Source organism: Ovis canadensis, chromosome 13 (genome assembly GCF_042477335.2).
Source record: "Ovis canadensis isolate MfBH-ARS-UI-01 breed Bighorn chromosome 13, ARS-UI_OviCan_v2, whole genome shotgun sequence".
Taxonomy (NCBI): Eukaryota; Metazoa; Chordata; class Mammalia; order Artiodactyla; family Bovidae; genus Ovis; species Ovis canadensis.
In genome coordinates this window covers 82,218,731-82,236,517 of record NC_091257.1, presented here as the reverse complement: position 1 = coordinate 82,236,517, position 17,787 = coordinate 82,218,731, and the positions used below count along the sequence as shown (strand labels likewise).

The following is a 17,787-nucleotide window of genomic DNA, read 5'->3' as shown; positions in this document are numbered from 1 at the left end:
ACGGAAATGAAACTCTTTACCTCTCTTTCTGTTAGACTTTGGGACCATCATAATGGTCTTCAGAACTAAAGCGGGTTTTGTTCTGCTGTTCAAAGTGATGTGGTTATCAGTTTTTTTCACAAATCGCCCAGTATAGAGCCTCTGGGGGTGCGGGGAGCCCAGCAGCCCCCTCCACGCCCCCATAGTCCTTTTCCATCTCTCCACAGCGTTTTCCTCCACCTGATGAAGGTCGACCCGGACTCTACCTGGTTCCTCCTGAACGAACTTTACTGCCCAGAGGAGTTCACGCCTCCCCACCCCAGCCTCCACCCTGTGCAGCTGCGAGGGGCCACCAAGCAGCAGAACCCCTACTCAGCTAACGTGCTCCGCCTGCTCCCGGAGCTGCAGTGACACCCCTCCCCGGGCAACCAAGTGGACGCCAGAGGAGGTCCCTTCCCTCCCCTGCCGAGGAGGACGAGGACGTGGGGCCAACCCCCTCGCCCTGGCGAGGGCGGTGGCGGTGGCAGCAGAGAAGGCTGCCAAGGTGGATTAGACAGCCGATCGATTTATAAATTGATCGATCACACAACTGCTCAGAAATTGGATTGAAGGAAAGCAGCCGACTGTTATTTATATTTCATACCTGGTGTTTTCAAATGACATTGTCTGGCAGCTCTAAGGGCTTAACTCCTTAGCGCACCACCTCTGCGGCCCCAGCTGCCTCACAGGCCACCCCCCACACACACACCCATACCCGAGAGCTTGGGAACACATTGGGCAGAGGCCTGTGCATCGTGTGTGTCCTGTGAGCGCTCAAGGACCACGAGGAAGCGACACCCATCCACGAGTTTTCTGGTCACTGGCCGGCAGCACCAACTCACACACCTCCCTCTCCTCAAATAAGGAGATGGAACCTCACTGTTCTTTGGAAGGAGGTGAAATAAAGGCACTTCTTGGATGAAAAGTATGATCAAGACCTCACTTTGAAGTTTGTTATTTCAATTGGGTGACTTTTTAAAAATGAGTTTATGTTTGTAAAGGGATAATACAGACTCATGGTATAAAATCCAAGTGGTACAAAACACTGAGAAGTCATTCTTCCCATCCTCATTCACCAGACATCTAATTTCCCTCTCTAGAGGCAAATACTCCTGATAGTTGTTTGGATACCTTTTAAGTATTTTCCAACTGTCTGTCATGGATAATGGTCTACTGATGGCCAGGTGGCCGTGACGCAGTTGCACCAGTCAGGACTTGGCCAGCCCTGCTTCATCCCTCCCCTTCCCAGTTACCTCCAAGCCCCCACTCAGCCCCTGCATTATTTTGAAGCAAATCCCAGATGTCATATCCAAACTGTTTTTGTTTTTTTTTTTTAACGGACAACCAGAATAGATTGGGCTTTCCTGGTGGCTCAGATGATAAAGAATCTGTCCACAATGCAGGAGACCTGGGTTTGATCCATAGGTCGGGAAGATCCCCTGGAGAAGGGAATGGCTACCCACTCCAGTATTCTTGCCTGGAGAATCCCATGGACTGAGGAGCCTGAGGGGCAACAGTCCATGGGGTTGTTAAGACTTGGACACGACTGAGCAACTAACCCACAGAATAGCATTCAAAAAATTTTAACAATGGTCCTTTAATATTATATTCAGTCAGTGTTCAGATTTTCCCAGTGTGTTTGAATCAGGATTCAAATAAGGTGTGTACATTGCCATTGTCGATATGTCCCTTAATAAATCTCTCTTAATTTATAGATTCTCCACCTCTTTTCTTTTCCTGGGAAGTTTTTTGTTAAGGAAACAGGTCATTTATTCTACAGCACTTCCCACAGTCTGGGTTTACTGATTACATCCCCTTGGGAGTCATTGCACAGGCTCCTCCTGTCACCTGTATTTCCTATAAATGAGGCAAAACAAGAGATTAGGGTTTTTGTTTTTATTTTTTGGCAGCACTCCTCTGTGGGTGTTATCACTCACTTCCATCAGGAGGTGTGTGGTGTCTGATCTCTTCTTGTGATGTTGGCACTGGTGGGTCGTGCTTGGACCTAGTCATTCATTACGGATCGCAGAGCAGTGCTCTTCCTGCCCCACCATGCCAGCTGGCTTGCAGCTAGAGCCTTGCGTCCCTTCATCAACCATTCAGTAACCTTGAGAGAGTTTGTGTGGAAAAGGCGGGATAAACACTTGATTTTCATAGCTGGGAGACTTAAAACCCACAGATTATGTAAATTCAGGTATACAGCCGCGTGCGCACGCGCACACACACACACACAGGTGCTGAAGGACACACGTGCAGGAATGATGAGTGCTTTCTCAGCAGTTGCATGGTGAGGCACTAGCTAGATAACTCCTCCAGTGACATAGATAATCCCCAAGCTCTAAAAATGAAAAAACAACCAGAAGACAACTGGCATGGGGACCTCGTGGAGCAAGGGTCCCCAGCCCATTCCAGAGAGGTCCCACTCCTTGCCTTGCAGAGCCTCCATGCAAGGGCAGTGGGATGGCCCAGCTGGCTTCTGGTCTGGCTCTGTCAGTGAGTCATCAGCCTCCACCCCCCCACCCCCCGCCAACAACTTTGGGCCTCAGTTCTCCCACCTGGAAAGTGGACGGAATGGGCCAGAGGGAAAACTCTTAAACTTGGACGATTGTAGACTCTGCTAGGAATCATTCCCTGAAAACGTTCCTCCTCCCTGTCACTCCCTGGAGGGTACAGCATCCTCTGAGCCTGCAGTAACGGCTCATCTCCACCTCTTGCTCGGTCCACTCAGCCGACCTCGAAAAATTGTGTCCAATTTCAGATACCTCACCTGTGACCCCACAGGGACTCCAAGTTAAGAAGCCCTGAAAAGAGAGAGATAATCACTTAACTTTCTTCCAGCTCGAAAATTCTGGAGTGATTTCCTTTGGGGAAAGGGAGGAAATACCCTCTAATTGAGGGGATTGTCAAAGGATTCACAGAGCATTGTTCCCGATTCCGCTGGGGACACAGAGTGATAGACTAATTCAATCTCTAGGTCCTGACAAATGAGAAAACAGGTCAGAGAGGTGGTGTGACTTGTCGAGCATGACCTGGCTCCCAGAGAGATTAAAGCAGCCTGCCTTCCTTTACCAGGTGCCAGGGTGTGGCAGGCCAAGATGGTGTGCCAAGGAGTCAGGGTACATGCACACCCACCCTGTACCATGATATTAGAAAGCTCGTGCTCTGGGGAAGCCCTCCAGGGGATAACCTGCACGAGAGAATTTCCGTGATGTTCCGAAAACCCACCGCTTCCTCAAAGAGTTAAGATATCCCGAGTCGCTTTCAGATTCCTGCAGGCAGATTGTTGCACTTGATTAAAAAAAAAAAAAAACTAATTAGAGTGCCTCTCCAGTTATTATTATATTCAGGCAACTTTAATTTTGAATCTGTCCTGCTGACTCAATCTAGTCCTGGTTAATGTCCGCTTTGCAAAGTGATCGTTTCCCCCTGTTAAAATTTCTGGTGCAGCGATGGTTTCTCCTCTCACTCAGGGTGTACCCTGAGTACCCTGAGGGCTGTGTGGCTGGAGACGGGTAGGGGAGGAATGAATAGGCAGATGCTGAAAGGCCCTGCAGTTGAGGTTGAGATGTTTGAGCTCTGATCTGCAGGAAGTGGAGGATTCAGGGATATGTAAAGCTGGACCCAGGGGATCCTGAGAAGAGTTAGATGTGACCCTTGGTGCGGGGGCTGGGGTGGAGCACCATACTCTGGAAAGAACATGGATGTGGAGTTCATCAGAGCTGGGGTTGATTTCTGACTCTGCCTCTTCATAATGGCATGACCTCACTGGGTCACTTTACTTCATTTTCCCATCTCTAAAATGGAGCCACTGGGACTGCCCTGGTGGTCCAGTGGTTGAGTCCACCTGCCAATGCAGGGAGAGTGGGTTCCATCCCTGGTCAGGGAACTAAGATCCCACATGCCAAGGGGCAACTAAGCCCGTGCAGCACAGCTAAAGAAGCCTGCTTACCGCAATGAATATCCCACGTGCTGCTATGAAGACCTGATGCAGTCAAGTAAATATTTTAAATAACTAAGTAAGATGGAGCCGCTGCCACTGCCTCTTTTGGCAGCTGCTTCAGGAGGAGTAAATGCTGTAGTGTCTCTCATGAGTAAGTGCCTGGCTCCCAGGACAACACACTGTCCTTCCCCCATCTCCCAACCCCACTGCTCGTGGTTTTGTTAGGGATGCAACACCTACTCCTCCAAGACACTTAGAGCTGAGCAAGTAGATGGTTATGTCTCTGAATGAACCATCCAGGAACTACAGGGCACCGCAGCAGTGGAGGAGATAAGATCCTAAAAGATAAGCAGACAGGCAGAGAGGATAAAGGGCATTCCAGACAAGGTAATAACATGCTCAAAGGCATCGGGCATACCTGCCAATATCTGTACTCATCATAACTCCTTCCCTTGCAGCTGGCAGGAGACCCAACTCAAAACTGGCTTCAGCTACAGAGAAATGCCTGGGCTCGCATGACCAATAGGCCGAGCTGGCTTCAGCTCCACAGCCAGCCTCTGTCGTTTGATTCTGCTTCCCCCAGTATTGCCTTCCTTCTCAGGAGCCTTTCTCTGTTAAGTGCCTGAGGTGGCCACCGCTAGCTCCAGACAGAGGTTCAACAAACCTAGGAGAGTGAGTTCCTCCTTCTGGCAGCTTCAGTTCTAGTCCTAACACTTGCTCTCCTCAGCTCGGCCCGTCTGTCGCCACGCCCCAAACCAAGCACTGTGCATCCAAGCGGGTATCCACAAACTTTTCTCTGTAAAGGACCAGCTGGCAAAAAAAGGCTTTGCAGACAGGTTCTCCAGGACAGGGGTTCCCAGCCTCTGGGATCTAATCCCTGATGATCTGGGGTGGAGCTGATGGAATAATAATAGAAATAAAGTGCACAATAAATGCAATTCATTTGAATCATCCCCAAACCACTCCCTCCTCTTTGGTCCATGGGAAAATTGTCTCCCATGGCTGGAGACCTCAGCTCTATGGAGTCTTCTTCCCTGATACTTTTTTACAACCTTTTCACATGTAAGCACTATTCTTAGCTCAGGAGCCCCTCAAAATAGGACAGGGGCTTTTTTTTTTTTTTTTTTTTTTTGGCCCAGGGACCTTAGCTTGCCCTGATCTACATTTTCACAGGCAGGCCTGGAGGCAGGTGTCAGGTCAGCTCACCGAACTGTATGGAGAGGGAACTGGGGTGGTTTCCCCTAAAAGGAAGCGCTGCATTTCCGTTACCAGGAAAAGAGATGCGGGGTGGAGAGGGGCCAAGTCGACAGGCTGTGTCTGTGACAGGTGACAAGGGTGGCTTGGCTGTCTAGGGAAGGGGTGTGTGAGGAGGTTGCGGTGGCCAAGGCCACATGTACGAAGGGCCTTGACTTGTCAACCTGGGGATCCCAGCCTTAAGAGATCTAGAGGGGAGGCCTTGGAGGGTTTTTGAATGGATGAGTAATGCACTGAAAGCAGCGTTTTAGGAATATTCATCTCGCGGCAGCGTGCAGGAGAAATTGGAAAGGAGAGAGCCTGGCAATGAAATTGTGTTTCTGAAAGTCCCAGGACGAGAAAATGTACCTCTTCCATCAACCCCAAACTGTTTGACATGCCGTAGTTCATGGGCAACTCGAGGCACATAAATATGTGCTTTAAAGTTTAAGAGTAAGAAGTGAGATGAATGGAACCTCTGATGAGGCTCCCTCCTTGTTCAGAAGCCCGGGGAGTGATTTTCCAAAAGCGGCTCCGGCTGCTATGAGCAAGGCAGGGCTCCTCTCCCTTTGTGTGACTCACCCCAGCCTCTGTGTCGGCCTTGATTGGAAGCAGAGTTGCCCGTGTTGCTTTGCCTCCAGAGTAAGGAAGAGAGGCCAAATTTCAGAAAATAACTCTAAGTGATGGCTGCCTCTATGGAAGCGCTGATTGCTTTATAAATGGCCTTCCTCTCCCCACCCCCCACCCCCTTCCCGACAGAAGTTTGGAGGCGGCAGTGGCTTTCCAAATTATGCTTGAAAAGCAGCCTGATTTCCCTGAGGAATTCTCTCCGAGATGAGGAGCTGGTCTCCCTTTTTTTCCGACACTTTCACCCAGAGTACAAAGCCTGTCTGCCAAGGGCTCGGAGGGAGCGGTGCCCACCTCCCTTCAGAGCCATCAGCACCAGCCGTTAATGAAAATCTCTCTGGACTGCCTGCCTGTGCAGCAGGAAGGGGTTAAAAAGCGCTGATGACCGGCTGCCTCCAACACCCCCTTCCGTTTTCCCCCCTTGGGTAATTCGCCATTCTTTTTGCACAACAGCTCCCGGGTCTCAACCTGTTCTCTCAGTCAGTACCCTCACGTCCTCAGCTTCCTCCCACACAGTCGGCTCTGAGGTAAGGAAGCACCTTCCGGAATCTCTGAGGCCGTTTCCAAGGGAAAAGATGGAGGGGGGCGGGGGAGGTGGAGCAGGGAGAAGTAATGGAGATGAGTCAGAAGTTTCTTCAAGAAGTAAAACACGGGAATTCCCTCGTGAGTCCGGTGTCTAAAATCTGCCTTCCATTGCAGGGGGACGCGGGTTCAATCCCTGGTCAGGCGACTAAGATCCCACATGCTGGATGGCATAGCCAACAAAAAATATACAAGAACTAAAACCCGTTACGTTCCCCAGGGCAGAGGTATGCAGTGGACACAGGCCTTGGTGCACCCCGTTTCCCCTCCGCCCCGTTTCACATCCTTTCTTGCCTCACAGACCCCACTTCCTGCTTTCACACGTTCCACCCGGGACATTGCCCAGTCCCTGAGAAGAGGCCAGAGAGGCCAGCAATGGGAATCTAACCATGCCACAGTTTACAGGTGACCTTGGGCGGACCCTCCTCCTCCCCAGGGCCTCGGTTCCCTCCCTGTCTGCTAGATGAAGGATTTGAACCAAGCAGTCTCCAAAATTGCTCCACCTCCTAAATGGTGACTGACTTGATAATAACGTGTTGGCAAGAATATGGGGGAAACAGGCATGTACGTTGGCAAGAGCTTGGGGTTTCCCTGAGAGTCCAGTTAGCAAGACTCCTTGCTTCCACTGCAGAGGGCATGGGTTTGATCCCTGGTTGGGGAACTAAGATCCCTCATGCTGATCTTGCGTGCTGTGCAGTGTGGCCAATATCTGTATATATGTATATATATATATACATATATACACACACACTCCTCTATCCATGGAATTCTCCAAGCAAGAACACTGGAATGCGTAGCTAGTCCCTTCTCTAGGGGAATATATATATATAATATGTATATTGGAGTAAGCTCTCTGGAGGTCAGCTTGACCATATCCCATAAGCTTAAGTGTACACACCTTTTGACCAGCAATTCTGCCTCTAAGAATTTAATACTGATGCACGTGCACAAAGCGTACCTGCTCAGGCGAGTCACTGCAAGGTTGCTCCTGCTTTGCAGAAACCCACAATACTGAAGGCCCAGCATGCACCAGGCATTATGCTTAATGCTTTACATTAATACCTCAAGAGACTGGGAGCAAAAGATAGGAAACAACCTAATCACAGGAAACAACCTAATCCACCCAGAGGACACTGAAAGACCCCTTCACCCCACCCCCCAAAAAGCCTCACCAGAAGTTCTAGTGAGCTATACTGAACAATGGTACATCCAATGTCATGAAATGTTAACTATTTCCTGAAAGTAAATACGGAATTAAAAAGAAAGCAGAAGGAGGGGTTGGGGAGGGAGGGGGGAGGGAGGGAGGGAGGGACTGGTTAAATGAACTATGGTCCATCCGTATAACAAAATGAACGAAACAACAATGGGTATCAGAATTTTAAATGCACATACTCTTTGACTCAGCAATCCTGCTTTTAGGGATTTGCTTGTCCATATGCAAAGATGGGGGCTTCCCTGGTAGCTCAGCTGGTAAAGAATCTGCCTGCAATGCAGGAGACCCCAGTTCAATTCCTGAGCTGGGAAAATCTCCTGGAGAAGGAATTGGCTACCCACTTCAATATTCATGGGCTTCCCTGGTGGCTCATATGGTAAAGAATCCATCTGCAATGGGGGAGACCTGGGTTTAACCCCTGAGTTGGGAAGATCCCCTGGAGGAGGGCATGGCAACCCGCTCCAGTATTCTTGCCAGGAGAATCCCCATGGACAGTGGAGCCTGGCAGACTACAGTCCATGGGGTCACAAAGAGTCAGACATGACTGAGCAACTAAGCACAGCACAGCATGCAAAGATGGTGAACACAGTGTTCATTGAAGCAATGTTTGCATTAATAAAAGTTTGGAAATGACCTCAAGGTCCATCCAGAGGGTCTTGACTAAATAAGTGTCATACTATCGTGCCAAATAGACTTAAAAAAGAGCTAGTTCTCTGTGTACATCACCAAGATTTATTATTAAAGAAAAAGGCAAGCAGAGCAATGCTAGTATTTATGGGGGACAGAGATACTTTATGTGCGGAATTCCTCTTAAAGAATACCCAAGTGGCAGCCTTCTAGGAAGAATAGCAGGATCAGTGATGAGAAATCTTTTCACATTGTACCCTTCATATCTTCACATTTTAAAGCCATATACATAATCATATGTGTAACTTCTTCACTCACTCAAAAAATTATTATTAAAATATAAGGCATTTGTGAGTCTGTTATTCTACTCACATTTTGGTGATAGGAGTATAACATCATCTGGGCTTCTTCTCATGTGATTTGCATTTCTCCAGGGCAACCAGGCTTGGGAAAAGGAGGTACTGCTTAAGCCAAATAAGGAAAGGGATCTTGGCAAAGATCCCTTCACAGGATGGGTTGTATACTGTACAGGCAACCACCACACAGCTCCTGTGTGCATGGAGAAAGACCATCCCCCCATCAGTGCCCCAGCTCATCTGAGCCCCTCAGAGCCCTAAAAGAAGGTGGGGGCTCAGAGGCTTTCCTAGCTGCCTTAGTGCTCTTGGGCATTGCACGTTGCCCTCTGCCCTAGCCTCTACTGTGGCTCTGTCAGGCTGGCAGCCTTGTCCCTATGGAGAGATGGCGTTCCTGGCTGCATCTTCAACACCTTGGACAGGGCTGTGGCAGGTACCTTCCTCTCACTGTTAGAAGGACAGCCACCTAGGGATGGGCCCAAAGGCACCAAATAGAGGGCAACGATAGAATTCAAACCCGAGGCAGCCGACATCACATGATGAATTACATGATCAGTTACACCAGGTTACGCCACAGAATTCAGAATCTGCAGGTTGGAAACTTCAAGTCCGTCCAACAAGCATTTTTCGAGGCTTTTTATGTGCCATACCCCAAGACAAAAAGGCATACATTCTGTCTCCTAAGAGCGAAGCCCAGAGGAGAGCTGTTAAACAAGACAGTCATCATGAGGAGGCGTTGATAAAGTCTGGATTGGAAGAAGGTTGGGAGCAGCAGTTAAGAGCATGGCCTCTGGACATACAGCCTGGATTTGACTTCTGACCCTGCTGCCTCAGCAAGTCTCTTCATTGCTCCAAGCTTCAACAGAATGAGCATAAAAATCATACCTCCCTGAGAGCATGGTGAGAATTAGAGCCTGGTGAGATTAAAGTGCTCGACTCAGGGCCTGGCCCCTGGGCAGTGCTCTGTAGGAGCTGGTTGTCAGGCGACGATGATACCTTAGAGGTATAAGTGCCAGCTCAGAACGTGAACTGAAAGGAAACTAGGAGGCTTCATGGAAGAGAGGCCATCCAAGCTGGCTTTACAGTATTTGCCCCTCAGACAAAAAGGGAGGGACCCCTCTGGGAAGAGGGAAGGAGGTGGGGACAGTAAACAGTAAGGCTGGGGATGTTCCTGGTGGTTCAGTTCAGTTCAGTCACTCAGTCATGTCCAACTGTTTGCAACCCCATGGACTGCAGCACGCCAGGCTTCCCTGTCTACCACCAGCTCCCAGAGCTTGCTCAAACTCATGTCCATCAAGTCGGCGATGCCATCCAACCATCTCATCATCTGTCATCCCCTTCTCCTCTTGCCTTCAATCTTTCCCAGCATCAGGGTCTTTTCTAATGAGTCAGTTCTTCGCATCAGGTGGCCAAAGTATCATCAGTCCTTCCAATGAACACCCAGGACTGATTTTCTTTACAATTGACTGTTTTGATCTCCTGGCTCACCAAGGGACTCTCAGAGTCTTCTCCAATACCATGGTTCAAAAGCATCAATTCTTCGGGGCTCAACCTTCTTTATGGTCCAACTCTCACATCCATACATGACTGCTGGAAAAACCATAGCTACTTGGTGGTATGGTGGATAGGAATCCGCCTGCCAATGCAGGAGACATGGGTTCAACCCGTGGTCCAGGAAGATTCCACATGCTGCAGAGTAACTAAGCCTGTGTGCTACAACTACTGAGCTCACACTCTAGAGCCCAAGGCCTCAAATACTGAACCCACGTGTCACAGTGAAGCCCACTCACACTAGAGCCCATGCTTTGCAACAAGCCACTGCAATGAGAAGCCCATGCACCCCAAAAAAGAGTAGCCTCCTCTTGCCAGAATGGAGAAAAACCTGTGCAGCATGAAGACCCAGTGCAGCCAGAAATATAAATAAATAATAAATAAACATTACAAGCACAAAATGAGTCGATGTTATTTTTTTAAAAAAGCATTGTGCTGAGGGGTGGGAGGGGGGGTTCAAGGGGAAGGGGATATATGTATACCTACAGCCAATTCATGTTGATGTATGCCAAAAACAATCACAATATTGTAGTTATCCTCTAATTAAAAATTTATTCTGTAAAGCAATTATCCTTCAATTAAAAATAAGTACATTTTTTAAAAAAGAGAAAAAAATTTTTAATAGAAAAAAAATGTTTTTAAGCATGGTGGTACAATCCTTAAGAAATAAGTCTGAACAAAAGGATGAAACTTCAGGAAGGGAGACTGGTCTATTCCACACCCAACGGCAGATACAACTCTACTTCTAGTGGGTGCTCAGTATGTGCCTGAGGAATGGATTGGTAGCATTGCCCCCGGGGAAGTTGTTCTCTGTGACTTTTCTGCAGGACTGGATGGAAGGCCGAGTTCACCCCCAGTCCTCCCCTCCCACTGTCCCTGAGGGCTCTTGTGTGGACAGAACTGTCCTTCATGTGGTGAAGTGCATGGGATCTGAAGGCAGCCTGCCTCTGCCATTTATGCACTTTCCAGCCATGACCATGTGACAAGTCAGTTTCCTCATCTGTAAAATGGGAGTAATAGTAGCAGCTCATCTTGTCGAATTTTTGTGAGGACTCACCAAAATTTGATGTAGGAAAAGTGATCCTACATGTGGGATCTTAGTTCCGCAACCAGGGATTGAACTTGTGCACCCTGCACTGGAAGACAGAGTCTTAAGCCCTGAGCCGCAAGACAAGTCCCAGGAGCCTGGTTGTTACTAAGAATGAAAGAATTCAGGACACTGGGGCTGCCCTTCTCAAACAGACCCTCTATCGACCATCAAGGAAGATAACACCACGGTGTGAGCTGATACTCCTGGCTACACAGCTTTCTCTAATCGTCACAACAGCCCTGAGACTGAATGTTGTTCCCATTGTACAGGGGCAGAAACTGAGCTCAGAGGGCTGAAGAAGCAGATTCCCAGGGTCCCACTGCAAAGCGGGGCTCTCCCAGGGCAATTCCAGCTTGTGAGTCCCTGCTTTCCTGACTTTGGGGAAGTCTGCACAAAGTAGCGGGGGCAGGGTGGGGGGAGCCCTAGAATTTACACTCCAGTGTGGGAGGCCAGACTTTTCTGAGAAACGTTTTCATTTACTAATGGATTTAATGAGTGTAGAACTTCCTGTTTTAAACAAACAAGTGATTAGCATTGACTACAGAAGTGAAAACGAATCCTAATGAATTGCTAATTAGCCTCCTCCTCTTCCTGGGGTCTTTAACTGGTAAATACTCTCTGGCTACTGGAAGTTCTAGTCAGTGGGACTGGAATTCACTCATTTTTCATTTATTCACCTCACATCTATTTCTTGAGGACCTACTATGTGTCGCTGTAAACAAGGACAAGTAAGATCCTTCCTTACAGTCTGATGGCAAGACAGTCTATGAGGAAGACATCAACTAACCTCACAAATATATAATGACACACTTACAGGACAAGGATCTGGGCTGGTGTGCAACAGGAGGGCTTGTACTTGTCCTGGGGTAGGGGTGTCCCTCAGAGCAGGCTACCTAGAGGAAGGGGTATTTGAGCCAAGATCGAAAGAGTAAGTAAGACTATACGAAAGGGGACAGGAATGAGTAGCAGAATGCTTCAGATATCTCTAGGACAGCACATGCAAAGGTCCTGTGGTGAGAGAGAACAGAGTGAGTCTGAGGAAAAGGAAGAGGCCAGCAGGGGGGTGTGCAAGGAGTGTGTGTGTGTGTGTGTGTGTGAGAGAGAGAGAGAGAGAGAGAGAGAGATGAGGCTGGGGTTAAGGATGTTGGTTCTCTCCTCTGTAGCAGACAGGGGCCAGTGTCTAGCCCACATCCCTCAAGTCTTACCACCTCAGTGTGCTCCCACTAACTTCCTGCTACCCCATGTATGCATCTCTTTGCATGAAGACTTTCCATAGATAAGGAGGGCCTTCTTAGCAGACCAGAAGTCTTGGCATATTAATAGCTTGGGAGCAGCCTTTGGCCAATGACTGATGGAAGTTAATGTGTAAAAGCCACAGGTCCCCCAGCCCTAGGGATGACTTTGAGGTACGTGCTCTACACTGGCTCCCAGAACTCCCTGGTAGGACAGAGCCCCACTCGCTCACAGTGGCTGCTTGCCTGACCACTCACACTTCCCCTGTCTCACTTTTCCACTCCCCTTCTGGTACTTTCTGGAATCACCTCCCCCAGTAAACTGCTTACCCTTAAGCCTTTGTCCCAGGGACGTCCCTGGTGGTCCAGTGGTTGAGAGTCTGCCTAGCAATGCAGAGGACTTGGGTTCAATCCCTGGTCAGGGAACTCAGATCCCATATCCCACGCCACAGCTACTGAGCCTGAGCACTCTGGAGCCTGTGCTGCAACGGAAGATCCTACAGGGCACGACAAAGATCTCAAGTACCGCAACTAAGACCTGATGGAGCCAAGTAAATAGATAAATAAACTTTAAAAAATAAATTAAAAAAAAAAAAACCCTTTCTTTGTTCCAGTATCTGCTTCTGAAGGAACCGCATACTACAACATCCCTTAAACAAGACACAGATAGTTTGCCAGCCACCTCTGCATCCTTGCCTGGACGCCTCCCTCTCTCCCGTTTACTTCCCTTGCAGAGTGTGGGGCCCCTGGACTGTGGTGGCCCAGCTGGGGTCTGCCTGGCACAGTGGACGTCAGATCCACCACCAGCCTCTTTCTCAGTACTCTGCCTCAGTACCAACTCAACCTGAGCTGTCTCTCCTCTGGGGCGGCAAGTCCAACAGAACTTTCTTCAGTGATGGAAGTGCTTCGTGTCTTCTCTAGCCACCAGCCACAGGTCCATAGAGCACTTGCACTATGAAGCCCTGGGGGGCTTCATATTTCATTAGTTTAGATGTAAATAAATACATATGAAAGGAGCGAATCTGAGTCAATTGTAGTGAAGTGGATGAACCTGTTACACAGAGTGAAGTAAGTCAGAAAGAAATAAACAAATGCCATATATTAGTGCATATATATGGAATCTAGAAAAATGGTGCGCATGAACCTATTTGCAGGGAAGGGACGGAGACACAGACACGGGGCAGGGGGCGGGGCAGGAAACGGGAGTATGAATGGAGAGAGTGGCATTGACACGTATACGTCACCATGTGCGAAATAGAGAGCTAGTGGGAAGCTGCTGCACGACACCGGGAGCTCAGCCCTGTGCTCTGTGACAACCTAGAGGGGTGGGATCAGGGGTAGGTGGTGGGAGGGAGGCTCAAGAGGGATGGGGATGTACCTATACATATAGCTGACTCATGTTGTTGTACAGCAGAAATGAATACAGCAATGTAAAGCAATTATCCTCCAATTAAAAATAAATAAATACAATGTTATAAAAAAATGTGTGTGGCTAATGGCTATTATATTGGACACACAGCTCTGGGATATGCCCTACTGTCTGTAGGCTGCTGTTTCCTGGACATCAAGTCTGATGGATTGTGGGAAGGGCAGCCAAGTGGACCCAGCTGTCTGCGCCCAGCTCAGCCAGTGGGCCCACCAGAGCTTCCTCAGGTGGTCCACCAGAAGGCAGCCACTCAGGTCCCAGGGTGGTCAACGGTGTGGGTCTGTCTGCAGATGCCGTTATTAACTCCCCCTTCTCTGAATGCACCACCCTTCAACTGCCCCCCACCCCGCTCTCATCCCCTGTAGCTGGAGCAGAGAACCTTGAGGGAGAAGCTGCCGTGGCTGCCCTGGTGGTAGGGGCTGGGGGTTTGGAGGTGCTGAGTGAGACACCTCCTTACCCACCAGCCTGGCCTCCTTTTGTGTAGTGAATTAAAAAGTTCTCCCTGATTTTGAGGAATAATTGTATTTTTCTACCAAGATAGTATATTAAACTCAAAGTGCCTAGAGTTCAGGACAGAGGCAGGCTCAGAGTAGGGCCTGCTAGAAGTCATTAATAATTAACCTCCCCTTCTTCTAAATAAAAGAGCCCCGCTATTTATCTAGGCACACAGCTGGTCAGAATAAAGGTCACCGTTTCCCATCTCCTTTGAGCCAGATGTGGCCATGTGACTAAGTTCTGGCCCATGACAGAGAAGCAGAAATGATCTTCAACTTCAAGCAAGCATCCTCAAAGAGAGGCTGTGTGCCCCTCTCTCCCTTTCCCTCCTTCCTCCTGGCGGAAATGCAGACCCAGTGTTGGGAGGCGGAGTGGCCATCTTGGGCTATGAAGAGATATCTGGTGAAAGGGACGGCAGGTCCCTTAGTAATTAGAAATGCCAACTAGTTAAAAAAAAAGGGGGGGGGGTCTTGTGATATTTAGGGAAGGAGAAAACAGGGCTGCAAAAAAGTTCCTTTGTTTAAATGAGATACAGTCCGAACTTTGACCCAACCCTTAAAAGCTGTCAGTGCCTGTCAGGGACAGATCTTTATTCACTGATTCGTTTACTGAGTGCATGCCATGAACCCTGAGACCTGTGCAAGGCACCGGGGACCCAGCAGGGCACTGAAAGTCTGGGCCCTCACAGAGCCTTCATTGCCATTCCTGACAGTTTATAGCTCGGGGTACATTCTAAAGTGTTTTTACAGCCACCTACAGTGAAAATGGTATTGAGTTCACGCTTTAAAAATAACCTGCTCCTCAACCAGAACGCTCATATATTGCAGATGGGAATGCAAAATGGTGTAGCTACTTTGAAAAACATTTTGGAAGTTTCCAGATATACACTTACTTTGCTGCCCAGCAATCCCATTCAGGTATTTACCCAAAAGAAGTGAAAACGTGTCCACACAAGGATTTATGTATGAATATTCATGGAAGATTTATATATAATGGCCCCAACCAGAAACAACCCAAATGTCCATCAATAGGAGAATGGATAAGCAAATGGTGATATATCCATACAACAGAATACTACTCAACAGTAGAAACAAATGAAGTAGTATACACAACCTGGATAAACCTCAAAATCACTATGCTTAGTGGGACTAGCCAACCACAAAAGTGAATACACTGTCTCATTCAATTTATATGAAATTCTAGGGAAGGGAAAACCAATGTGTAGAAAGCAGATCACTGGTTACCTGGGGCTGCAGTTTGGAGAAGGGGATCGATAGCAAAGGGGTACAAAGGAAGTTTGGGGGTTCATGAAATTACTCTTGATTATATACTATATATGTTTATCATCTAATGGTCACTTTATGACTGTATCAAGTTATACACTTTAAATGGATGCTTTTATTCTGTTAATATAGTAGTCGTATATACCTCAATAAAACAGACATAAGAACGATTTTTAAATTTTTATTTAATTTATTCACTGTTGGCTGTGCTGGGTCTTTGTTGCTGTGCGTAGGCTTTCTCTAGTTGTGACGACTCTCTAGTTGCAGTGTGCGGGATTCTCATTGCAGTGGCTTCTCTTGTTGAGCACAGGCTTTAGAATATGCACGCTTCAGTAATTGTGGGATGTGGGTTCAGTAGTTATGCATGGGCTGAGTTGCCTTGCCTTGCCTCACTAATCCATAAATTAGTGAGGAAAGATAACCTGTTTATATACTGCAGCAACAGATAAATTATATTTTTAAATAAATAAAGTTATATAACCACACTCACAAAGATAAGGGAATAGACCTGCCAAGCCCTGGATCTGGAAACAGGCAGAAGTGACCAGGAATTCAGGACCAAAAGGATTCTTCAAGAAGGAGAGAGAGCATATCAGACTCTTGCTTGAATCCCTATCTTAGGTAATGGGGGGAACAGCTGGTCTAGCAATTAGAAACTGAGCCATGCCACCTTGACTCATTAACTATATCTGTGACATCTCTGATAGCACTGAAATCTGGGAATCCTAAACTCCAGGAGGAAGCACAGTTTGTGACTAGAATCCTGGGGATTTAGACAAGTGCAGAGAGAGAAAATGAGCATAAAGATTCCTCTTCAAAACAAGCTTGCAAACCAAAATTCTAAAGCACTTGAAATAAACCGACAGCCAACAAACTCAACCCTTAAGAGATGAATTTGCTCATGAGAAGTGCCAATAATAAAGCAATCTGAAAAATCCATTAAAGGTTTAGGATCCTAACAAAGGTGAGTGTTAGTTGCTCAGTCATGTCCGACTCTTTGTGACCACGTGGATTGTACCTTGCCAGGCTCCTCTGTTCATGGAATTCTCCAGGCCAGAATACTGAAGTGGGTTGCCATTTCCTTCTCCAGGAGATCTTCCTGACCCAGGGATCAAAGCCAGGTCTCCTGTATTGCAGGCAGATTCTTTACTGAGCCCCTGGGGGAACCCTCAACAAAGGTAAAGGAATGAATAACTTGTAAAAAGAAAAAAAAAAGAATTATGAAACAAACAATTAACTGCTAATGTGAAAAAGAAACAATCAGAAATCCTAAAAGTGAGAAGAATCATTATTGAAGTGAATTCAGATGGGATACATTCTAACTAACACACAGTTGAAGAGACAATTAGTATATCGAAAAATGTGTACATGTATGCTCACTGGTGTCCAACTCTTGTGATCCTGTGGACTGTAGCTTGCCAGGCTCCTCTGTTCATGGAATTCTCCAGGCAAGAATACTGAAGCGGGTTGCTATTTCCTTCTCTAGGAGGTATTCCCGACCCAGGGATCAAACCCAGGTCTCCTGCATTGCAGGCAGATTCTTTACTGGTTGAGCCACCAGGGAAGCCCCTAACAAGGGTAAGGAAATGAATAACATGTAAAAACATGTTACAAAACAAAGCCAAGCAATTAACTGCTAATGTGAAAAAGAAACAATTAGAAATCCTAAAAATGAAAAGTGTCATTATTGAAGTGAATTCAAATGGGATACATTCTAAATAAAACACAGTTGAAGAGACAATTAGTATGTCGAAAGATGCAAGCATGCGTGCTCAGTTGTGTCCAACTCTCGCAACCCCCTAGACGGTAGCCCACCAGGCTTCTCTCTCCGTGGATTTTTCCAGGCAAGAATACTGGAGAGGGTTGCCATTTCCAACTCCAGGGGGTCTTCCCGACCCAGAAATCAAACCCTCATCTCCTGCACTGCAGGCAGATTCTTTACCACTGGGCCACCTGGGAAGCCCCAAGGTTGGAAGATATTCCTGAGTAATTCACCCAGAAAGCAGCACAGAGAGATAAAGAAGTGGAAAATAGAAAAGAATATTTAAGACATAGTGAGCATATAGAAAGAGTACAACATATGTATAATAGAAATTCTAGAAAGATAGAATAAAAGG

At 47.5% G+C, this 17,787-nt stretch overlaps 1 protein-coding gene across 1 annotated transcript in view; it reads left to right on the top strand.

The window, feature by feature from the left end:
* The window catches only part of TTI1 (TELO2 interacting protein 1), a 37,888-nt gene extending 36,942 nt beyond the window's left edge, over positions 1–946 (top strand). The window contains exon 8 of the mRNA XM_069546953.1: positions 207–946. Within this exon, the coding sequence (XP_069403054.1) occupies positions 207–390 (184 nt within the window). The 3' untranslated portion in view covers positions 391–946. The remainder of the gene's footprint in view (positions 1–206) is intronic.
* Positions 947–17,787: the final 16,841 nt, after the last annotated feature.